At 33.5% G+C, this 25,110-nt stretch overlaps 5 protein-coding genes across 5 annotated transcripts; 4 read left to right on the plus strand and 1 right to left on the minus strand.

Moving 5' to 3' along the window:
- Positions 2,764 to 4,990, plus strand: LOC105171619 (ferruginol synthase-like). The gene is made up of 2 exons (XM_011092786.2): positions 2,764 to 3,723; positions 4,204 to 4,990. Exons 1-2 carry the CDS (start codon positions 2,854 to 2,856, stop codon positions 4,807 to 4,809), a joined length of 1,476 nt encoding a protein of 491 aa, XP_011091088.1. The 5' UTR covers positions 2,764 to 2,853; the 3' UTR covers positions 4,810 to 4,990.
- On the plus strand, positions 7,618 to 9,456 carry LOC105171629 (geraniol 8-hydroxylase-like). The gene is made up of 2 exons (XM_011092798.2): positions 7,618 to 8,564; positions 8,728 to 9,456. Exons 1-2 carry the CDS (start codon positions 7,671 to 7,673, stop codon positions 9,331 to 9,333), a joined length of 1,500 nt encoding a protein of 499 aa, XP_011091100.1. The 5' UTR covers positions 7,618 to 7,670; the 3' UTR covers positions 9,334 to 9,456.
- LOC105171634 (geraniol 8-hydroxylase-like) lies at positions 12,769 to 14,642 on the plus strand. Its single transcript, XM_011092810.2, has 2 exons — positions 12,769 to 13,721; positions 13,880 to 14,642. Exons 1-2 carry the CDS (start codon positions 12,828 to 12,830, stop codon positions 14,483 to 14,485), a joined length of 1,500 nt encoding a protein of 499 aa, XP_011091112.1. The 5' UTR covers positions 12,769 to 12,827; the 3' UTR covers positions 14,486 to 14,642.
- Positions 16,913 to 19,727, plus strand: LOC105171642 (geraniol 8-hydroxylase-like). Its single transcript, XM_011092824.2, has 2 exons — positions 16,913 to 18,571; positions 18,991 to 19,727. Exons 1-2 carry the CDS (start codon positions 17,681 to 17,683, stop codon positions 19,594 to 19,596), a joined length of 1,497 nt encoding a protein of 498 aa, XP_011091126.1. The 5' UTR covers positions 16,913 to 17,680; the 3' UTR covers positions 19,597 to 19,727.
- LOC105174262 (WAT1-related protein At3g30340) lies at positions 19,550 to 21,679 on the minus strand. The gene is made up of 6 exons (XM_011096304.2): positions 21,474 to 21,679; positions 21,259 to 21,321; positions 20,976 to 21,092; positions 20,338 to 20,716; positions 20,104 to 20,255; positions 19,550 to 19,967 (listed from the first exon to the last, which is right to left on the minus strand). Exons 1-6 carry the CDS (start codon positions 21,653 to 21,655, stop codon positions 19,823 to 19,825), a joined length of 1,038 nt encoding a protein of 345 aa, XP_011094606.2. The 5' UTR covers positions 21,656 to 21,679; the 3' UTR covers positions 19,550 to 19,822.

A 25,110-nucleotide genomic window follows, 5' to 3' on the forward strand; every position in this document is an offset into this window, starting at 1 on the left:
GATTTGTTAAATTTAATAAATAAAACTTGAACAAATTTTTGAGTTCGGTTAGTTTTCAAGTTTGGTCCAAACTCAAATCAGTTAGTTCAAAAAAATAAAATACAGTTAACAATGTCAAATTATTCGAGTACAACTCATATTTGTTTCAATTAAAGCTTGTTTATATCAATAATCAACCCAAATTCAGTTAGAAGTTTTCAAGTTCGGTAATAATTCAGATAAATCTGAACAACGACGTGTTCAACTTAACTCAAATTTTTTACAAGCCTAACCATATTTTAGCCTAGTAGTTAAAATTGAGGTTCTTTTAATACGTTCAATGTAGCGAGTTCAAGTCCCACTGAATGCGTGTGTATTTTGTTTCACTTCGTATAAATTTATTGTAATTCTTTTGAGTATTCTTTTTTATATTAAAATATTATATTGATCGATTATGTTTAATTTATTAAAATATTAATATAATAATGAATTACCACTTCTATAAATAAAAAGAAAATACTTCTCATACAAGAAAAATAATAAGTCATGATTATGAACAATGAAAAAGTGTATGTATAATTTTTTTTTTAAAAAAAATAGGAAGAAGAGAAAGAAAGAATTAGTAACTTTTGAATTTAAGTGTTGGTTGATGGTCTTTTTCGCAATCCTAAATTTAATGTTTTAATTAGGCAATGGTATTAAGTAAAAGTTTTGGTTTAACTCTTACAGCACTCGGAAAAAAATTATTATTAGTTACAATATTAGTGATTATGACTAAAAAATTATAATAAATGACTATTATTAATTATGATTAAATAACAACGATGCAAAAAACTAATTTTTTCACTAAAAGATTTATTTGCCACGGCTAAAAGTCATGGTCAAAGCGTTTGTCATAATAAATATTTTAGCCAACAACCATTGCGTAATTGTAGTTAATAACTATTTATTGCGACTATTTGTTATTAATAAGAAAATTAATAATAATTAAATGTTATACTTAACTTCAAAATTATTTCTTCCATGCCACTACTAATTCCCAGTCAACTAAGTTTTATATATATGTAATTATTTTGTGTGCACATGCAATTATGACGAACCGATTTGCGTTTAATTTCGAGTATTTTTATGTTGAAAAAACCTATCAAGAAAGCATTTTCCACCCGAAAACATTGAAATTTGCACAATTTTTCTTTGAATTTGAATTAGGTTGGGCGTAGTTGACCGTTAGCTCTTTGTAGAGCCACTTTTGAATTGTCCGAGGAAGACCTTTATGTAAGAGCCCAAGTACTAAAGGGAAATGGAGAATTTTTCTGATAGAGAGATCAAAATTGAGAATTCGCCCACCAGGTTTTATCAATTTGTAAATTCTTCCTCAATTAATTAAAAGAATAACACTGACTGGTATTATGACGAGCAAAATAGTCCAATCGCTTAAATTGCGTCCTTAATAATAATTTCTTTGAATTTTTTTGGGTAATTGTAAGTTTAAATGATTTCAAATTTTGAATTTTGAACTATATTTTGTTAAATACTGATGGGTTTTAAATTCTCTTCAAAGGGTGTCATTAATTTGTTCTAATAATTTATTTTCAGTATACCTTTTACTGTTAAAAAAAATAAAAAATAAAAATACACATTGATGGTGTGCAGTGTATAGTCTCTGTCTCAATTGGCATAAATATATTTTAAAACTTCTCTCTAAAATTCAAAGTACACAAGACCATATAATTTGGTAATTAAAAATATTTATGACAAAAAAAATGAGATAAACTTGAATAACAAGCTAAGAGAATTTGGAGTATAAAGTAGCTGATGAAAATTGGATACATGTAGAAAATGTTATCATGCGACTCGAACAGAATTCAGAGAATTCAGAAGAGGGAGAGATTATGGATAGTGCCAGGCCTTTGAAGATTAGCGACCCGATCTGCTTGACCAATCGCAATCCAGTTGATACAGAATCCACAGAGCCGCTGTTACAGGAGCTGACCACTCCGAATAGACTGCCCAGAAATCAATTATCTATGAATGAGCAACCGGATTACCTGTCCAAGAATTTGGAGGAGAAAAATCGAGTCATGAAACAAAGGAGCAACTCTTGTGGCCCAAGAATTCGAACAAGGCGAATCATAAGAAGATGGTAGCAGAAGCACAAAACATAATGTCGTTGAAAGAAATTGTTACAATGTAAAGGAGTAGTACTCCTCCGTTTATGATTTTGTTGCAGTAATAATATAGCGATGATTGTTAGTTAAATTTCAATGAAGAAGGGACGGGGACCCCGAAAAGCTTTCCCCACCTTCGGGTGTTAAGAAAAAAAAGAAGACCAAGAGTTAGATAATCGCAAAAATATAAGATATTTTATAAATGCTATTTATTGTATCATTCTATATATACATTTAAATATACAATATATAAATAACACGATGATATAAAACTATTATAAGATGGATAGTGTATTTTTTAGATTAAAAAATAACGAATTAATAACATTAACCTTATTAATTCAATATATAAGTCGTAATATAGAAATAACACTTTTTATCCCGTAACTTAAAATTATTTTATTTTTTGTTCTATTGGTTTTGGGTATCTAGTTTTTGATCAACTATTTTTTTTAAAAGTAACAATTTGGATCCCATAATATTTTTCAATGGAAAATATTATGTGTTTAGCATAGTAGTTAAGTTTTTTATATTTTTTGTCACATTAATTAGGTAAAAGACCTAAATTTATTGAACGAAAAAAGGTATTTCAAACATACTGAACTAATAAATCTAAATCGTATTTACTATAAGCGAATCTGGCTTCTATATATTCTGAAAGAACTCATTTGATGCTTTCAACTTAAAACGCCGAATTCAAAATTTCATGGATTTTCTAACAGTTCCACTCGTTCTATTTTCCATCGGATTGCTATGCACTCTACTTCTAACATCAAATTCCAGGGCCCGAAAATCGCCCAAGCTCCCGCCAGGTCCGTACCCGTTGCCGATCATCGGCAACATCCTCCAACTCGGATCCAAACCCCACCAATCACTCGCCAAACTATCCAGAATCTATGGGCCCGTAATGTCGCTTAAGTTAGGAAGCATAACAACAGTAGTAGTCTCGTCACCCGAAGCCGCCAAAATCATACTCCAAAAGCACGATGTAGCATTCTCCAGTAGACCCATCCTAAGCGCTGCCGAATCCCTCAACCACAACGAATTCTCCATGGTTTTTCTCCCCGTCGAGAACCAGTGGCGAAAGCTCCGAAAAATCTGCAAAGAGCAAATGTTCTCAGTTCCCAGGCTCGACGCGAGCCAGGATTTGAGGAGGGAGAAGCTGCAGAAACTGCGGGAGTACGTGAAAGCATGCAGCGAAACGGGCCGGGCGGTAGACATTGGAGAGGCTGCTTTCACTACATCTCTGAATCTGATGTCTGAGATGTTTTTTTCCATGGAGTTTGCTCAGTTCAACTCAGTCTCGCCGATGAAGGACGTGGTCTGGGGAGTGTTGGGATGCATCGGCAGCCCAAATTTCGCCGATTACTTCCCGATTCTGAAACCGGCGGATCTTCAGGGAATTTTGAGGCAGACCACGATTTACTTCGGGAAATTGTTGGATACTTTTGACGGAATAATAGAGGAAAGGTCCAAGTCCAGATGCGGAAAAGATGATGTGGTGGGGACGCTGATTGAACTCAGCCAAAGGGATGACGCTGAACTAAACAGAAATGACATCAAGCATCTGCTGGTGGTCAGTTTTCTTGCTTAGACTTTTCTCCCTGCATCAGCTTTATGGCTTCTTAATTAATAATAAATATAACCTTTACACGTGTATATATTTTATAAAGAATTATAATTCGAATTAAAATATTTGTATGATAAGTACCATATATTTATTATGTGACTGTGATATAAATTAAAAAAAAAGCCATGTGATAAATGTATTATATTTATAATTATTTTAGTTTTATGGCTTCTGATTTTTTTAATAATTATTAACAAAAAAGGCTCTAAATATCATAAATAAATTTTAACTTATAGCGTCATCACTATTGAATAATGATCAAGTTTATGAGTTAGTTATATATATTTGATATTCGTAATCGACGTATATTAATTGTTAGTTATTGAAATTCATGATGCAATCATAATCTATTATCAAAATAAAAAGAAAAGAAATTGATTTATATATACTGTTTATGTATTTTATGTGAATTTCACTACTATTTAGGATTTACTTTTAGCTGGGACAGACACCACCTCCGGAACAGTGGAATGGGCAATGACAGAACTAATGCGCCAACCCGACAAAATGTCAAGAGTTAGAGACGAAATCAGAAGCTTAATCGGGGAAAAGGGACAAGTTGAGGAATCAGACATCGCACGACTCCCTTACTTACAAGCAGTAGTGAAGGAGACACTCAGGCTCCATCCTGTTGCTCCTTTCTTGCTACCTCACAAGGCTATTTCCGACGTAGAAATCAACGGCTACATGGTGCCGAAAGACACCCAGATTCTTGTTAACATATGGGCCAGCGGCAGAGATCCATGCATATGGCCGAATGCAGATTCATTCATTCCAGAGAGATTTCTGGACCATAATGTCCAAATTGACTTCAGGGGTACAAATTTCGAACTCATTCCTTTTGGTGCAGGGAGGAGGATTTGTCCGGGGCTGCCGTTGGCTCATCGGGTGGTGCACCTGATGATCGCCACATTGGTGCACAACTTCGGGTGGGAGCTCGACATCGAATTAGAAAAAATGGACATGAATGAGAAGTTTGGGTTTACTGTGCAGAAAGCCATACCTCTCAGGGCCATACCCAAGAAATTGTGAGAACTGTCTTTCACATAATAAGTATAATAATACAGTAAAGATCCGTTTGCTCTTTGAGATAGGATCAAAATATGATAGATAAATGGTTGCTAACTCTTTTGATATGTACAAATATAATAATGTTGTATTGTATTTATATTGGATGATAAAATTAATGTTAAAAGGTGAGATAATACAATCATAGATTTACTTTTCAAAGAAATAAAAATGGATACATTTTCGATTTTACTATCTTTGGAATGACCAATTATGGGTCGTATTCGACGGGCGACAATTCATGAACATCAGCATAATCAGTCAAAATTGGCTATATATTCACTTTCACGACTGTGAATGGTTGGAACTATTTATCAATTGCGTTACGTAACTTAAATTAAATAAATATAAATAACATGAAGGAAGTTGGATAATATTGCATTACGTAACTTAAATTAAATAAATATAAATAACATGAAGGAAGTTGGATAATTATAAATATAATTGTTTTTCTTATAAATCTAATTCATTATATAATTTGTTATATTCAAATAAATAATATATATAAAAAGTGGACACCTACACCAACATTCATAAAATTATAAAAAACACAATGATTTAAAACAATTAACCTTAGTATTTCTGTCTTTTCATTTTATAGACTGTGTTTTTTTTTTTTAATTCTGCAATAAAATTCTTTTTTCGCTAAATCTCATCCTTCTAAACTTGGGTGGCAAAGATTATTAAGATTGAGAAAATTAAAAAGATACAGAATTAAAAGTTTATCTTAAAAAATTAAAAGACGAAAACACCAAATAACTTAAGTCACGAAACTAAAAACATATTCAATCCTTTAATTTCATGTTGTATTTTAGAAAAAAAATGATTTGAATTTCAATGGTTTTCGCATGGAGTATGTACATGTCCAGACATATATATTCACGTACAATTATGGGCAGTATGTACATGTCCAGACATATATATATTCACGTACAATTATTGGCAGTGTAGCTATGGATACATAATTGCCTCAAATTCAATTCACTTACACCTACCACCAATTATTCCAACCATCTTTCAATCGGCCCATCAATGAATTTCTTACCAAAACTTATCAATTTACAGAAAAAGTAAGAAAAAACTTTTAAAGTTTTTATATTTAAGGAAGACTCATTTTTAGAAAAGAAAACGAAAATAACAAGAAGCAGTCGTCAATTTCGTCTAATTATTATTATTATTATTATTATTATTCCGATTTAATTACACTAAGATAAGAAGAGAAGAAAAAAATTGAACAAATTTATCAAAACTTACTAATTTTTTTTAGTTTAATTTAATTAAATTATATTGCACCATAGATCTTATATGAATCAGTGTATGGATTTTCAATATATCCAAGTGCTATAATTGTACCATATATTGTCAACTGCTTCTAATTTTTAATTTTTTAAATTTTTATGAGAAACAAATTTTCAGAAATATAATTAGTAAATTGACATTTTTTAAATTAATTAAAAATAAATTAACCAAAAATAGAATTTTATAAAATAGCCAAAACTTGTCATTCATATATGACCATGTAATTTTTCTTTTTGAATAAATCGACAGTGGACAATTATATTATAAATTTTAATGAACATATTAAATATTAAATATTAATATTAATAATTTATATAATGAACTAATATGTACAATTATTATTCAAATTTAAAAAATTGAATTTAATTCTACAAATAATTATGAAAAATTAATTACACAATTATTCATCTCACAATTTGTTCTAAAAAAATATAGCATTTTGTATACATTATCAGTTTTTTTATTTTATATTTAAATGAAAATTTAATGTACATGTTAATTATCATAAATAATAAATTATACAAATTTAGTCACATTAAACTACAAAGTATTAAGAATTTTGTCATCTTATAGTTATATACTATCTAAAATTCTGAATTTTTAAAATATTAAATATCAAGAAATGACTACTGACGACCTGGCCCGACCTAATCACTTGCGTCACCAACTATTTTAAATTCATTAATTCTAAGACAATAGCAATTGATTTTGATATCAAGTGCCGTCCCATTTGGGGAAGATCAGTGAAATAATTTGTTAGGGGACAAAAATCATAATGGAGACAAATCTATTCTGGATAAATTGACGGAATCGTCTGAATGGAAAAAGAAGCAAAATCTCGTTTTCCGATGATTCTTCATGATACTAATGATGAAATATTAAATTATAATTTCAAAAGTATTATAAAATACTTTTTATTAATGACATCTTTTTATAAAATAATTATCCCTATAAAACACTTATGATAAATTGATATTTTTATAAGTTGATATATATAATCAATGATCATATTAAAATTATTTAATTTTTCTCTAATTTCTCTTTCTTTTTGTAGGGTTTGTAATAAGGTTGACATGCTGGAAAAATTGTATTTTTAGTCCTATATGATAATGTATATTGTATTTTTTGTCCCATAATTTACAGACTTAGCATATTTAGTATCGTAGAATAAATATTATAGTATATTTTATCCTATAGAATAAAATTTTGATATATTTGGTTGCATAGAATATAAATGTGCTACAACTTTATATTTTATAGGACCAAATATGCTATGATTTTATCCTACATGACAAAAAATGCTAAGATGTTTATCCTATAAAACTAAATGTGCTAAATCAAAAAATTATAGAATACAACACAAAATCTTATACGGGATCAAAAATACAATTTTTTCTTGATGATCCAAAAGAATTTAAAAAAGATATTCTAAATGATTTTATGATAAAATTGAAAATTTTGATAGCTATAAATTTTGACATGATGTAATAATCTCAGTGCAAAGCAAATAAAGAAAAGAGCAAATCATGGATCTACTACTCACCACTTTTCTCCTACTCTGTTTTACAGCGTGGCTATGGCTTCTCCGAGTCCTAAAACCCAATCTAGGGCCCTGGAAATCAACCAAGTTCCCACCAGGGCCGAACCCTCTTCCCATAATCGGCAACATTCTCGAGCTCGGCGAGAAACCCCACCAATCTCTCGCCAAACTCTCCAAAATCTACGGGCCTTTGATGGGTCTCAAGCTGGGAACCGTGACAACAGTCGTGGTATCCTCCCCGGAAATCGCCAGGATCGTGCTGCAAAAGTATGACCAAGTTTTCTGCAGCCGGCAGCATGTAGACGCAAGCAGAGCCCTGGATCACCACAAGCACTCCGTCGTCTGGCTGCCAGTTGATAACGCTTGGAGAAAACTCCGTAAACTGTGCAAAGAGAACATGTTTTCCGTTCAGAGGCTTGATCGCAGCCAGGGCCTGCGGAGGGAGAAGTTGCGGAGTTTGCGAGACTATGTGAAAGAATGCGCCGTCAATGGTGAGGCTGTGAATATAGGGAGAGCTGCGTTTACGACGTCGCTTAATCTGATGTCGGCGACTCTTTTTTCAATGGAATTTGCTACGTTGGGTTCCGCTGATTCGTCTGAAGAGTTTAGGGATATCGTGTTGGGAATAATGACTCTCATCGGCAAACCTAATCTTGCTGATTATTTCCCTCTTCTTCGGCTGGTTGATCCACATGGAATCTTGCGGGAGAACACGTTATATTTCAAGAAGTGTTTTGCGATTTTTGATGAAATTATCCGTCAAAGGCAACAGAGCAGTGACTCGTCAACGCCAAAAAATGATATGCTGGAAGCGCTTCTTCAAATCAACCAGAAAAATGAGTCTGAACTCAGCTTTTATGACATCAAGCATTTACTTCTGGTGAGCATATATATATATATATATATAAGTCCATATAGCTAAAGCTCTTTGTCCATTGGTTTTGAATGTTGATCCTGTAATATGTAAAAACTCAACACGAAAAACATATAGTAGTCAAGATTATGGCTCTTGTTTTAAAGTTTCTAATTTTGTGTCGTTGTAGGATCTATTCGTTGCGGGGACAGACACAACATCAAGCACAGTGGAGTGGGCAATGACAGAACTATTGCGCAACCCTGAGAAAATGTGGAAAGCCAGAGACGAGCTAAGAAATGTGGTGGGACAGAAGGAAGAAATCCAAGAATCAGACATCTCGCGACTCCCTTATCTTAGAGCAGTTGTGAAAGAAACTTTCAGGCTACATCCCGCAGGTCCTTTATTGGTACCTCACAAGGCCGACGAGGACGTCGAAATCAATAGCTATATAGTCCCGAAAAACGCACAAGTTCTGGTGAACGTGTGGGCTATGGGGAGAGATTCAAGCGTATGGCCGAACCCTGATGTATTCATGCCGGAGAGGTTCTGGGAGACGGAAACTGATGTCCATGGCCAACATTTTGAGCTGCTGCCATTTGGTGGGGGAAGGAGGATTTGCGTGGGGCTGCCCTTAGCCTACCGAATGGTCCATCTCATGCTTGCCACTTTGATAAGCAGCTTTGATTGGAAACTTGAAGAAGGGCTGAAACCTGAAGAAGTAGAAATGGATGAAAGGTTTGGGCTTACTCTGCAGAAGGCCATTCCTCTGAGGGCTGTTCCTACTCAACTTTAACTGGCTTGTTACGTTTCATCTTTTCATTACAGGCCACGTTCCGCGAATTGTAATAATTAATATATGGCAATATTATAGAGTGATTTTCCTATAGATAATTAATGAGTTTAATGCAATTTATTTTTTATAATATTATAAATAAATAAATAATTCTTTTTAGTGGATTTTGTATTTTTAATTTTGTAACAATTATAAATTAAAATTTTCTCATTTTCGTATAATTAATTATAAAACGCTAAGATCGAAAACAGAATACAAAATCTTAATGACGTATATCGTTATATAATGTCTACGTACATAGTGTATCTAATAAACATACAACTTATCTTATTAATTTAAATATGAAATTATCATAAAATAAAATATGATTATGGAGGGGGTGTCACAATAGATGCTAAATATAGTTAGAGAAATGATGACATGAGATACTAACTTTGCTATAATATTTCTAATATTTTTGACTATGGAAGTTCATAAAGAACTTAGATTTGACAGTGATCAGGTTGATAATCATCTAAGGTGACCAAATTGGGTATATCAATTGATGATCATCTAAGGTGGCCAAATTGGCTATATGAATTGATCATCATCTTAGGTGCCCGAATTGGCTGTATCAATTGATCATCATCTAAGGTGGCAACAATTAATGATATGTGATTTTGTGCTCCACATTATCTGTTATACATTAATTGCTTTATTATTTAACTCTGAACAAATTCCTCATACTAAAAAAAAAACTTGATTTAATTCAATTCAATCGACTTCCGATCTATATATAATAAAATCCACATGTATGCCAAAATCTTAATTATTAGCCACAGAGAAAATCAATTATGATGAGCCTTGAAGAATTTCTTGGCGAGTTATAACTTATAACTAATCCCACATGCATGCATGCTTGTATAATTTTCTTTTTATATTAAATTTAAACAATGAATACTTAAATTATATATACAAAATATTAGGAAATAAAACAACATAAGACTACATTTACATGATCTTACAATTAATATTTTTATGTAATATTTCTGGACTTTGGTCCACATCTATTTGATATTTATATTACTTTGGAGAAAATTCCAAAAGCAACTTCCTTTTTTCTCTTTCAAAATTTACATTTTATTTGCAAGATTTATATAATTTATTTTAACAATATAGTTTCATCTATTAAATTATTTTTCTCATAATTCTGAAGCACTCATTCTGATCGGGTCCGAAATAAATGATATGGATGTGCGATCACGATTACGTCTCGTTCCCGACCTCAAGGGATTCCTGTGGATCATAAAACACGTCAAGCTAGTCGGGTCGGTTCCCCGACGTAGATACTCCGACGCTCAAGTTAGATTATAGGTCGAAAAATGCATAATGAATAAAAGCTAGATTATTATTAAAATCTCAATTACCTCCATTAGTTTGATTTTCGCATATTTATATAGTCTGAATTTACTATATTGGGCTGCCACGTGTCAAGATCACCGGTCTTGATCTTGCAATCTGACAACTCATTGTTGATCACGCGTCTGGATCGCGCTAGACTCGAATATCCGCGATCTTATCCATCAATCAAACAACTGAATTCCCTCCTTGCCTTACATATAGCTATGTTTGACTTAATGCAGTAGAATGTGGCTTTCACCCTTCATTAAGGGTATATCGATCCTTTCGTAATACTTCCTTCATCACATTCCAAAATTCAAACTCCACCAGTGGTTGCAATCGATCTTTAATTTCCGTGGAAACTATAGGATATTATCAGTGCCCTCCATTTATGGAAAGTCCGGCGCCCACAATCTGTAAAGGACAAAACTTATATACGCAAATCGACATGTTGTGACTTATGAGCCATGCCATGGAATCCAAAGTCCAAACTCATTAATTAAATAGAAGAAATCAATAAAGAAAAGTCATGATTATGTTTGATTTTATTTTTGGACAATCTCCGAAATAAAATAAAATACACCAAATATTTACCTCTTTATTTTGATTCATTGTTTGTATGTTTTTTTTTATTTTTGAACTTTCTATATATAATAGATATGTACATACTTATATATATAAATATCATATAAAAAAACATAATTTGACAATGAACATTAACTTTTATCTTCACAAAATACAATATTAAACATACAATATTCATATATCTATATATTTATATATAAAAAATATATAAAAGAGACATGATTTGGCAATAAACAGTGATTTTTGTCTTCCAAATCCCAACAACAAACATACGCCACTTATTTTAAAATATTTCAAATTATCTGTAAAACTAAATCCAAACATATATACACTTTATCTCCAACACACACTTATTTATCTCTATTTTTCTTCTCTATCTCCAAAATACAAAACAAAACACTTCAAAAATAAAACCAAATATAATGTATGCTTCTCTCTCTCTCTCTTTGTCTTTTATTTTTTTATAATGCAATTTAGTATATCATTTAACACATTCAAACTTAAAAATTAATTTAATATATTGATAATCTAAATTAATAAATATGTTTGAACGAGATTAAAAAAACAACACAAATATATATAGATATATATATACTCATGAGACTCAAACTTATAATTTTTAAATTGTAAGGCCTGTACCTGATCAATGGAATAGAGCTGATTGGCACATTCTGCACAAATGCAAAAATTTGTGACTACAAATAATTTGGCATGTATTTATTTACAACTAAAATTATAGCACTGTCAGTAAGTTGAGATGATATATATTGTTAGTTGCGTTTAATTAATAGCAACTTTATGCACAAGTTTTTGCCTTTACTTGGTTTATGTTAGTCACAAAGTTTGCAAAATTATTTTCACGTTTACTATGCGATAAAAGAAAATTAGTACCACTTAATACATATGATTAAAATCAATATTAACATTGTTATTTGACTTTTCTACACTAATTTTATCTTTTTTTTCTAGTGTTTGTATAAGATGGTATGCTGAATAATTTACAGAACAAATTTTAAACAATTCCATGATAAAAGAAAAAATTCAATGTCGAATAAGACAGTTTGAAATAAGAATTATTCGACTCCCGGGTTGAGGAATACTTTAAGATTACTTTCTCAAATAATCCTTAAATTTCTTCAATTTATATCTTTTCATTCAAGTATTAAAAAAAAATCTTAATGGGTGTATTTGTCTTGATGAATTTGGATACGAGGGAACGATTTGAAAAAAAGAAAAAGAATAATTTTATTTAAAAATATTAAAATTTATTAATATTTAATTTAAAATTATAATCGAATAATTTAAAATATTTTAAATTTAAATATAACCAAATAAATTTGAACAAATATTATTAAAAAATTGTTATTAAGTGTTCTTGTTACTGTATACGTGCTATAATAGTTCAAAACAGGCGGCCCAACAGCACAAGTGTCGGATACGCTTCTGTGATGGCTATAAGGGCGATGTCTATAAATTTTGACAACATGTAATCGTCTCATTGCAAAACACAAAGGATAAGATAGCAAAGCATGGATTTACTACTCACCCTCTTTCTCCTACTCTCTTTTGCAGCATGGCTATGGCTTTTCCGGGTCCTCAAACCCAATCCAGGGCCCCGGAAATCGGCTAATCTCCCGCCAGGGCCAAACCCTCTTCCCATAATCGGCAACATTCTCGAGCTCGGCGAGAAACCCCACCAATCTCTCGCTAAGCTCTCCAAATTCTATGGGCCCTTGATGCGGCTTAAGCTGGGAAGCATGACAACCGTCGTGGTATCCTCCCCGGAAATCGCCAGGATCGTGCTGCAAAAGTATGACCAGCTCTTCTCCAACCGGACCCACGTAGACGCAATCCGGGCACTTGATCACCACAAGCACTCCGTCGCCTGGCTGCCCGTCGATAACCTGTGGCGAAAACTCCGCAAACTGTGCAAAGAGAACATGTTTTCTGTGCATAGGCTTGATGACAGCCAGGACCTGAGGAGGGAGAAGTTGCGGAATTTGCGAGACTATGTGAAAGATTGCTGCGGCAATGGTGAGGCTGTGAATATCGGTAGAGCTGCGTTTACGACGTCGCTTAATCTGATGTCGGCGACTCTTTTTTCAAAGGAATTCGCTACGTTAGGTTCCTCAGATTCGTCTCAAGAGTTTAGGGATATCGTGTGTGGAATAATGAGTCTCGTCTGCAAGCCTAATCTTGCTGATTATTTCCCTCTTCTTCGGCTGGTTGATCCACATGGAATCTTCCGGGAGACCACGTTATATTTCAACAAGTGTTTTGCGATTTTTGATGAAATTATCCGTCAAAGGCAACAGAGCAGTGATTCGTCAACGCCAAAAAATGATATGCTGGAAGCGCTTCTTCAAATCAACCAGAAAAATGAGTCTGAACTCAGCTTTTATGACATCAAGCATTTACTTCTGGTGAGCATATATATATATAGTCCATATAGCTAAAGCTCTTTGTTCCATTGGTTTTGAATGTTGATTCTGTAATATGTAAAAACTCAACACGAAAATATATAGTAGTCAAGATTCTGGGCTCTTGTTTTAAAGTTCTTTCTAATTTTGTGTCATTGTAGGATCTATTCGTTGCAGGGACAGACACAACATCTAGCACAGTGGAGTGGGCAATGGCAGAACTATTGCGCAACCCTGAGAAAATGTGGAAAACCAGAGACGAGCTAAGAAATGTGGTGGGACAGAAGGAAGAAATCCAAGAATCAGACATCTCGCAACTCCCTTATCTTAGAGCAGTGGTGAAAGAAACTTTCAGGCTACATCCCGCAGCTCCTCTATTGGTACCTCACAAAGCCGAGGAGGAAGTAGAAATCAGTGGCTATATAGTCCCGAAAAACGCACAAGTTCTGGTAAACGTGTGGGCTATGGGGAGAGATTCAAGCGTATGGCCGAACCCTGATGTATTCATGCCGGAGAGGTTCTTGGAGACGGAAACTGATGTCCATGGCCGACACTTTGAGCTGCTGCCATTTGGTGGGGGGAGGAGAATTTGCGTGGGGCTGCCGTTAGCCTACCGAATGGTCCATCTCATGCTTGCCACTTTGGTAAGCAGCTTTGATTGGAAACTTGAAGAAGGGCTGAAACCTGAAGCAGTAGACATGGATGAAAGGTTTGGGCTTACTCTGCAGAAGGCCGTTCCACTCGTTGCAGTTCCTACTGAACTGTAACTACTATTACGTTTCATGACTTCATCTTTCCATATGGGACCATACCATACGGGACCATGTTCAACCAGCACTTGTCTTTGTTGTAATAATTAATATATGTCAATAACGTAGACTGTTTTTTTCTCAAGATGATGAATAACTTTGCGTGTTCGTGGAATATTTTTTTACATTTTATCTTGTGAAAATGAATTTTTCAAAATTATATCACAAGCATATTACACTGCTCTAAAAAAATTATCATCAAAATGATTATAATCATAATATTTTCTATTTTACTCGACACTTCTTTTTCCCATACACCACATAAACTATCACTACTATAATTTTATGCCGCATTTTTTCTTAATAAAACAAAAAGAGTTACTTTAACCAAATTCATTTCATCTCATTTCTTTGGCTGCAATAAGGTGAGTTAGGAAAAATAAAAGAAATTCTCCCCAACAAGAAGTGCATAGGAATTAATGAATTTCTCTTCTCTTCAAACATATATTTATCCTAATTGGTTGATGCATATGATTAATTCTTTAGTCAAAATGTTACCAAGTGTTCATTTTTAAATTTTAGTTAGACTGGCCACTGCATATGCAATGTGCATGTAAGTTGTAAGGACTGTGTTGCTAGACTTCTTTTTCCACCCACTAACTTTTATTTTTAACTCCACAATCTACACGTAGTAAAACTTATTTTAAATTGTTATTTATTTTTAATTAGTATTTCTTCCTCTTTCTCCTACTTTAAATATACTCTTTCAAAATTATTTATTTTTTTAATTATAATTATTTTTATATTATCATTTTTCCTATAATAAAAATAATTAATAAATGATATTTAATTGATTTTAATTTTTTTGTACAAATACATGAAATGTGCCATACCAAATACATCAAATGAGCCATATATCAACTAAGTCGTCCACTATCCATTCACGTAAAATAATGAAGAATCCCAATAACATTAAATTAGGAGATAAAATCATATTCAATATACACTATTTTAAGTATACGTCATTCAGTATTATATTATCATTCCTATCACATTCCTTCGCCATCTCTATATTACATTTGTCACATTTTGTCTTTTATATTCTGGTTTTTGAAAATAAGAATTTTATGGGCTTATAAATATATCGGATCGAATATTCCGTTGTAAAATTGTATTTTATTTTTTAAAACATTTAATATAAATATGCTAAAAATATAATATTATTTTCAAAATAAAATATATGATACAATCTTTATATAAATAATATATATATTGAACGATTAAAAAATAAAATAGAATTTATAACAAAAATATCTAATCAGCCACATGTTAAATTTTTTAGCAGCGCCGCCGCCGACTATAAACCAATGATAGCATGATAGCCGCCCACCCCATAGAGTTTAAGAATTTTGTTTAAGAATTTCATTAAATTCAATCACTCCTATTTAAATATTGTTTAAGAATTTTTCAGTTTACCTTGTTGCTTATAAATCTTTCAGTAGTGAGTCAAAAAAATAGAAATTTATCTCAACTATTACAAGAATAATGAGTTATGAAAACCCTTAAAAATTACAAAACAATATAAAATATAAATAGATTTAAATAATATAAAGAATATATTTACAGATCTATCAGCAATATTACAGAAACAGTAAGAGGAATGTTAGTCTCAGAGAACCAAATATGTAGAGGAAAGGTCCACGGCCACAAAGATCAGCAACCTCTCACGGTTGCTCAAAAATCCAAGCAACAATAACCAGATACCAAGCCACACAGACTCACTTGAAAACACAAAGGTTCCCCACCAAAATAGTTCACAAAGAACTTTCCGGAACGAATAGAAGAAGGAGAATGAGAGAGGATTTCTTAAACTGTTGCTTGAAAACCCAAAAATCATGGAGGGTTTTTATAGTGGTTCAGTATTGAAAACACATGGAGAAAAAGGTGGCGGAAAGGATTTTCAAAACCATGAGAATCAGTGGAAAAGACGAGAAGACAAATAAAATTAGGATTAGGGGTTATAATACCAACCAGGTAGGACAAAGTGGGTCAGATCTATGGACTGGGTAGAAGAGAGTGGGCTAAGCCTGGTGGGCCAAGTGATTGAGTGAGTTAAGCCATCTAGGTGAGACGAATGTCAATTTGAATTTGAGTCTACCAAAATTTTATGGGCCATTTTTCTCAATATATCTCATATAATGAAAATAATGACTACAGTAATGGTGGAGTTGAAATTAATTATAAAATATAAATAAATTATCAGATAATTCGATCACATCATCTTGGATAAAAAGAAAAAAAAAAAAAAGTAGATCACGATCTTGATGACCTGTCTTATGTGGAAAAAACTCTTTAGCGCAATGTTTGCGTTTGTTGATTGAGAGGAAAGGAAAAATGAGAAAGCGATAGAAAGGGAAAAGGGAAACTCTTCATAGCCCCTATGCACATTGCTTCAAAGAACCAAACTGCGGACATCTTTACAAAAGCATTACCTGGTCCGAGATTCATGAACCTCATCACCAAGTTGGGTCTTGTCAATATTTTGCCAAGCTCCACTTGACGAGGCGTGTAAAATTACAAAACTCTGTTTCAACTTACAGCAACAAGTTCCAGCTGAAGCTCAGTGAAGAAGAAGGAAGAACAGTGCCTTTTGATTGATTGAGAGAAAACGTTACGTTTTCTCAATGCTAGCAACGTCTTTATTAGTTAGCTTATAAGGCAGTCTTCTTGCGTCTTTGTAAAAGCATTTTAGCACTTTTATTAGTTACTAGCAACTAGTCACGTAAGTTAGTTATTTCAGCCTTCATCTTATTCGCTGTAACAAGAGAGAAATCAAGAAAACTTCACTCTGTAGTTCTTCTCTGCAATTCTTGAATACGTTTTGATATTTCCAATTGAGAGCTCAATGAAATATCTTGCACCTTCCCTTGCCATTTTTACAGTATTTAGCATCATAGTACCCGGAACAGTTGATTATTTAAGAATAGGAGAGGGCCCTAACAGACTAAGTGTCAGGTTTTAGTTTTATTATCATGAAGAGAGTATCAGGTGATCCTGACAAGTCTTACGTGAGAAGAGCCTTTAGGACTATGTTGACTTTGATTTTAAATATAACAAAATATTAGATAAGATTTGTAAGTTAGATACACCGCCTTCTTGCAGCTATAAATTCTGAAGAAGAAAATGTAACTGTTTCAGAAAAAAGAGCAAATTATGGATCTACTACTTTCCCTTGTTCTCCTACTCTGTTCTGCAGCATGCATTTGGTTTCTCCGGGTGGTCCTGAAACCCAATCCAGGGCCCCGGAAATCAGCCAATCTCCCTCCAGGGCCAAAACCTCTTCCCATAATCGGCAACATTCTTGAGCTTGGTGAGAAACCCCACCAATCTCTCGCCAAACTCTCCAAAACCTACGGGCCCCTGATGCGTCTCAAGCTGGGAACCATGACAACAGTTGTTGTATCCTCCCCGGAAATCTCCAGGATCGTGCTGCAACAATATGACCAAGTTTTCTCCAGCCGAACACACGCAGATGCCATCCGAGCACTTGACCACCACAAACATTCCGTCGCCTGGATACCGGCGGACAATCAGTGGCGGAAAATCCGTAAACTGTGCAAAGAGAAGATGTTTTCGGGCCAAAAGCTTGATGCGAACCAGGGCCTGAGGAGGGAGAAGTTGCGTAATTTGCAAGACTATGTGAATGAATGCTGCGTTAGTGGCCAGGTCGTGGATATTGGTGTAGCTGCCTTTACGACGACCCTTAATCTGATATCGGCCACTCTTTTCTCGGTGGATTTTGCTGATTTTGGTTCTGGTTCGTCTCAAGAGCTTAAGGATGTTATGAGCGGGATAGCGTCTATCATCGGCCGACCAAATTTTGCTGATTGTTTCCCTCTTCTTCGGCTGGTTGATCCACAGGGCATCTTCCGCCAGACCACGTTACATTTCAACAAGTGTTTTAAGATCTTTGATGAAATTATCCGTCAAAGGCTACAGACCAATGATTCGGGGACGAAAAGTGACATGCTGAAAGAGCTTCTTGAAATCAACCAGAAAGATGAGTCTGAATTGAGCTTTGACGAGATCAAGCATTTACTCCTGGTGAGCTTCGTCCAACTTTCAGTTGACTCTTAATTTTCATTTACATATTATCATATTACAAGTTGTTTTACAGCTCCAAACATCAACCAATAATCATAATAATTCGTACGCAAATTAATGTAAAACAGACTTCAGCAAAACGGTCAACTTTTTGTACAAAAATTGGATGGACTTAAACGCGTATGATTCATCCAAAACGAAAGCATTTATCTCCCCAAAACACGTCTTGAATTTTTCCGAAAATTTATCTATGCTGAAAATTAAAGGCAAGTTTAATTCTTTTGAAAATTTGACATTGTACAATGTTAAAAAATAAGCATGGATCTGGATTTGATTTTTAATCATCCTTTACTGTTAAAAGATAAGCATGGATCTGGATTTGATTTTTAATTACTCTTTCTAACTGTGTATTGTCTTAGGATCTACTTGTCGCAGGAACGGACACAACTTCAGTTACAGTGGAATGGGCAATGACGGAGCTAGTGCGCCACCCTGAGAAAATGTCGAAAGCCAGAAATGAGTTAAGAAATGTGGTGGGACTGAATAAAGAAATTCAAGAATCAGACATCTCAAGACTCCCTTACCTACGAGCAGTGGTGAAAGAAAGTTTCAGGCTTCACCCTGCAACTCCTTTATCGGTACCTCACAAGGCCGACGAGGAAGCAGAAATCAATGGCTATATAGTCCCTAAAGGAGCACAAGTTCTCATGAACGTGTGGGCCATCGGCAGAGATTCAAGCATATGGAGGAACCCTGATGTATTCATGCCCGAGAGGTTCTTGGAGACAGAAATTGATGTCCGTGGCCAACACTTCGAGCTGCTTCCTTTTGGCGGGGGGAGGAGGATTTGCGTGGGGCTGCCGTTAGCCTATCGTATGATCCATCTCGTGCTTGCCACTTTCATAAGCGACTATGATTGGAAACTTGAAGGAGGGCTGAAAACTGAAGAAATGGACATGAGTGAAAAGTTCGGCCTCACCCTGCAAAAAGCCATTCCTCTCAAGGCACTTCCAGTTAAAATTTAGCTATCATTATTTTCCCTTTTCGTTTGAGACTATGCTTTCACAAATATTTGTATAGATATGCATGCATCATCAAAGGGATTAAGACCTCATTAATCAATACAATTGGGGGCATGTTAGATCCCTTGTCTGAATTTCTTTTTTTCTAAAGGCAACAAAAGCCCGTTTTGAATTATTTAACTCTTCAAGTCTACAAAAGTAGCTGAAAAATTGAGCTTAGGAGGAAATTTCACTGTCTGCTAACTTCCTGTGCTGAATCTTGGTAATTACACCCATCTGTCGTTTTAGGAACCCCGTCACAAGTGTCTTCATCCTTGCCTTTGCCCCAAAGAAGCACATACATGCCCAATATGACCACTACGGATCCTAAAATGCTGTTCAGACACAGCAGATGTCATTAAGTTAGACGTTGTTTGCCAAGAAAACCTTAGAAAACAATATAAATTATTGTGGTTTTTCATCAAAGAGAAACGAATCGTGTACAGATAAGAATTACGTGAGATGCTTTACCTGCCAAGGTAAATTTCTTCTTGCAGTACTAAAACATCTAAAACAGCAGCAAAAAATTGTATCAACGGGCTAAATGCGGAGGTAAAGACAGGTCCCCTTTGTTTGACACACCACGACATAACGACATAACACAGCCCTGATCCCACGATTCCCTGTATGAACAGCAGAATATATATGTCAGGAAACTCCAAGAGAACATAGATTTTTTACCAGTATTTGAGATGTAATTCTCACACTATATATGACGCTCAGAATCTGAAGCTCTCCTTGGAGAATCCAATTAGACATGTTTCTGTCAGTGATGAAACACAAAACAGCTGACTGGATGGCACTAAAGAAGGACATGATCAACGTGCTAGAATACCGGTGTGGAAAATTCTGCCCAATCCTAGACTGTATAAGAAACCATGACGACCAAGCCAGACTGCCCGCGGACAGAAATGCGGATCCAGGCCCATAGCCCTTTGCCCCTTGACGGTTTTCAACTACGTGCCCAGGATTTGTCACCGGGATCCCTTTGTACAGGCAGAGTATTAAGGCTCCAATTGCACAAGTTACCGTCCCGAATACCTTGGCTTTTCCACTCTTGCTCTTCATTTTCACTTTCTCCATCCTAAGTTGTTAAAGAAAACAGTTAGAGCTAGTAATTATCTTACAGCAGTACATCAATAATTCTTATTTAAATCAAGTTTGTCCTGCTTAACACTTGGCATGTGACTTCTCACTTAATTACCGACTTTCCAATAACCACATAAACAATCGTACTTCACTCTCTACATAATCTGGCCGAATTGGCTGAACCTGGCCAATTTGATTTGAAAATTTCCTTACGTGCAATGACATATTGGTGGTTGCTTGGATTTGGCTCTTACCCCAACGGCAATGCCAAGACGAATGTGATCACCGGCACCATATTTATGAAAGCACAAGTGAATGTTGCTGATGTATAGTGAAGCCCAACCAAGAACAGGTACTGTGTGAGTGTCAACCTGGAAACATCCACTTTCCAAGCTGTAAGATGAAAACAAATTTTCTTCCACACAAAAGCGATAAAAATTCTTGCTCACAAGTTGTTCCTGTTCATATGATTAGAATCTCGTACTTTCTGAGACCTTAAGAAATGGTAGAGCAGAACATAGCCTAATAATAACTTACCCAAGCAGCGCACAGAGGAACATCTGCGCCGTCACCCCGACCGTCAGCTTTGCCCAGCTACTCCTGCAATGAACTTCCCTTCTCATATTCTGCCTTTTTAGTATATATGGCATCAAAGAATTCAAATCCTAGGACTTGAACAGATTATTTTCATAAATTCACACAATGCATGCAAAAATACTCCCGTAAACAGCAAAACAGACGTGCTAAATTACCTCTCCCAGAAATAGACAAAAGGGATCAAGAAGACAGCCGAGATTGATTGTCTGTAGACGAGAATGATGAGACGGTCAGTTCCTGCATTCAGTGCCTTCTTGAAGAGTATATTTACGAGAGCTAAGCCAAATTCAACGGCCACCATTGCAGCAACCACCTTCCACATTTCAACTACATTCATTACCACAAAAATGTTATGATGTTATGTATGTGGAAGTAAGTCTTAATTAGCACTAACATTTATAGTGGGATCATCCAGCTCAATCCCTAGTGCGTGAATCAAATCTATTCCTTTGAATTTTCACAATCACCTTTTACTCGCAATTTTTCACTTCCCCTATTATTAAATGATTAGTATAATCCATATATTTATTGGTAAAGTGCTTATATTCTGTCTATATCATCATCCCTCATGACTTCATACCACTTGTGATCACCATGATTCTCCCTTACTCTTAATACCCCTGTTATTTTTTAATGAACATGGAATTTGAGAACGGTGAATTCTATAGCACGTACAAGTTGAACAAATTGTGTCTTTTCATAAGGTAAATTGTGGGCATCGAATCAATCGATCTAGACACAAATTAATCTGTTTGGTGTAGTAGATTCGTAATTCGATTATAAATAGTAATTTTTTGGTCCATTCAATATCTCAACGAGGTTCTAAATGCGAATATTACTCCATATCTCGATAACACAATTGCATTGTAAAATTACGATTGTAATTACATTCACGTAACAACCCGGACTTATACATAATATTTGGTCAAATTTCACGTTCCAACAGAAACTACAACTACTCTAAGAAAAATTGTTATCCTACTTCTACTTTTAATTTACTACAAAAATAAAAATTATAAGGAGAAGGAAAAGTACTTAAGCATCCACATAAAGTAGTTGATTTGATTTATGATGCATATAGAGATAGCATCCAGTGCTTCTCGGGGAGCAGAGGTCAGTCTCGCCCCTTCTTACATGCAATTTTGGTAAGTGGGAGGTGGGAACAATACGTCTAATCTCCACCATTAGTGAATGTGATTGTATGCTCATTAATTTGGTGCGTGTTCCATTCCATTTCTGTCTCAAATTCTCTGGTGAACTGAGTAATCAAGCAAATTTACATATTCTTTTCAATTTAACCATCAGGATAAGGTCATTACACCAATTATTATTACAAATTATCAATAATTATATGTTAGTGGGATTCAAAATTCATGAACAATTACAAAATTTTTAAATTTTAATTAAGTTTGGTCGAACTAAATCAGTTACGAAGTAAGTGTATTACACTTTTCATGTGATTGGTCACTTTCCCTAAACTGCGCACCAATCATATATTGCACTTGCCATATAACTTGTTCAAATTTGTCAAATTTGATCTGAATTAGAATTTTCATGACCAATAGCTGGACCTTGTTGACTTGTAATTAGCCAATTATACTTGATTCACTATAATATATATATATATATTAAATACCGTTTTTGTTTGTGAAAAATAGGAATTTATTTTTAGTATGTTGTCTTTTTCAATAATTGAGGGTCTAGCTAGCTAACTACATAGGCTTGTAGTGCCTGCCTTAGCTTATGCTGATGCCGAATAAGGAGTAAAGCTAATATATTAAAATAATAAAATAAATTTTATAATATCCATAAATAAATAAAATTGAATTAAAAAATTAGAATATTAAATTTCAATGACTAAAATCTCACAATTAAGAGCAAGGTTTAATTATTTTAAACCATATTATTTGACTTGACTTGACTTGAAATTTATATTTCTTTTTTTTTTTAATAAACTCTAAAAGTGCCCCTACTGATTCCGATCGATCCAATTTTATATTTTTTCTCTTTTCAATGTCAATATTACTCAACATTTAAAAATTTCAAAAGATTATTTTAACATTTCTAAGTTCAACTTAAATATAAACACAGTAGTAACAATGTTTTATTTATCCAAAGTTTATTATAAAATAAAATTTAATGTATTTGAAAATTTTAAATTATTTTATAAAATGAACGATCTTATAAAATATTTCGAATAAGTTTAGTAGACACCCTCTAGATTTTATTTGTTTCTCTCTATCTAAATTCTTTATTTATCTATTTTTATTTTTGATATTGTATTTATATTATTTTTGCACAGTGTTCCTATTTTTATAAGCCTCGAGACTTGAGATGTGTGATGTATCACATTCAGATAACGGGCCCTAGGCACTGCATTAATTAATTACAGATTATGTCGGCAAGCACACGATCAAATCACAATATTAAAAAAAAAAAAAAAAAAACACTATTGAAATCCAGAGTGGGCCCCCACTATAAATAACAACCACCAATTGAACTGTTCGAGGTCGCGCGTAATGTTTTTAACTTATGGCGTATCCTTTGACTAAATTATCAGTTGAGCACTATTGTACTGTACAATCTTATTTTATTAATAAAATTTATATTTATTCAAAAAAAAATATTTTTAACTTTTAATTTAATTTAAATATTTGACACATTCAAATAATAAAAAAAATATTGCTCAATATTCATGAAATTATGAAAAACTCTCAATTCTATCGTTTCAATCTAACCATTTGAGCAAAGCATCATAAGGTAAAATTAAATGAATAATAAAAAGAAGTAGAAGCTTTATTGATTTTGAATGTGGAATTGCTAATATTATATTTCTTTTTTAGTATAAAGTTTATTGTGATTCTATCCACAAATTTGGGATGCAATGTCTAAAATATCATGAGGTGGGACATTTTATTTTGGGCCAAATAATATGATCGAAAATGTCACCATGGAAAGAGAATAGAGACGGTGCCAAATTATCCTGTTTGATAGTGGGCATAATTTCTCATTAAATATTATAATTTCACTTGTGAGATATTTTTCTTTTTTAATGATTTTTACTTTTAATTAATTTTTTAAATTATTGTGTTAATTTCGTCCTTTATTTAAAATATACACACCGTATATATAAAGTTTACATTATTAAACTAAATAACTTGTTTTAAAATATGCAATGCTTATCTATTAAATATTATATGAAATAAAACACTATGCACTTGCGGTATACTTTTTTTATTTCTCAACATTTTTCTTTGCTACTTTAAGTTTGATTATTCATAAAAAGGGAGGGATAATACACTCTCGTCCCCTAAGATTTTTTGTATTACACATAAATTTTTTATTATTTAGAAATTATATTTAACACTATTAAGGTTTTGCTTTCGTTTAACAAATAAATTCCTCTATCAAGCAAAATTCACCGAATTTGTTGATATCAATAAAAAAATAAAACAAATCTATATTTTTACTCCTGATTGACTTATTATTGATTTATTGCAGGTCAAATAAATTTTTTTATGATCAAATTATACTCATACGTCTTCACGCGTTACTGAATGTAAAGAGTTATATATTCACTGTTATAAGGGTAGTTTATTAAAAAAAATATATTTGTTTATGCAACAAGTCCGTAATAAGTTAATCAAAGATAAATCTAATTTTTTATTCAGTTTTTTTTGTTAAAGTAAGCAAATTTAGTAAATCTGGACTAGTGGAGGAACCTATTTGTTATATGAAAGCAAATATTAGGGGTACTAGATGTAACTTTTCAAACCACAAAGGATCTACGTT

The sequence above is a fragment of the Sesamum indicum genome, linkage group LG1, assembly GCF_000512975.1.
Source record: "Sesamum indicum cultivar Zhongzhi No. 13 linkage group LG1, S_indicum_v1.0, whole genome shotgun sequence".
Lineage (NCBI taxonomy): Eukaryota > Viridiplantae > Streptophyta > Magnoliopsida > Lamiales > Pedaliaceae > Sesamum > Sesamum indicum.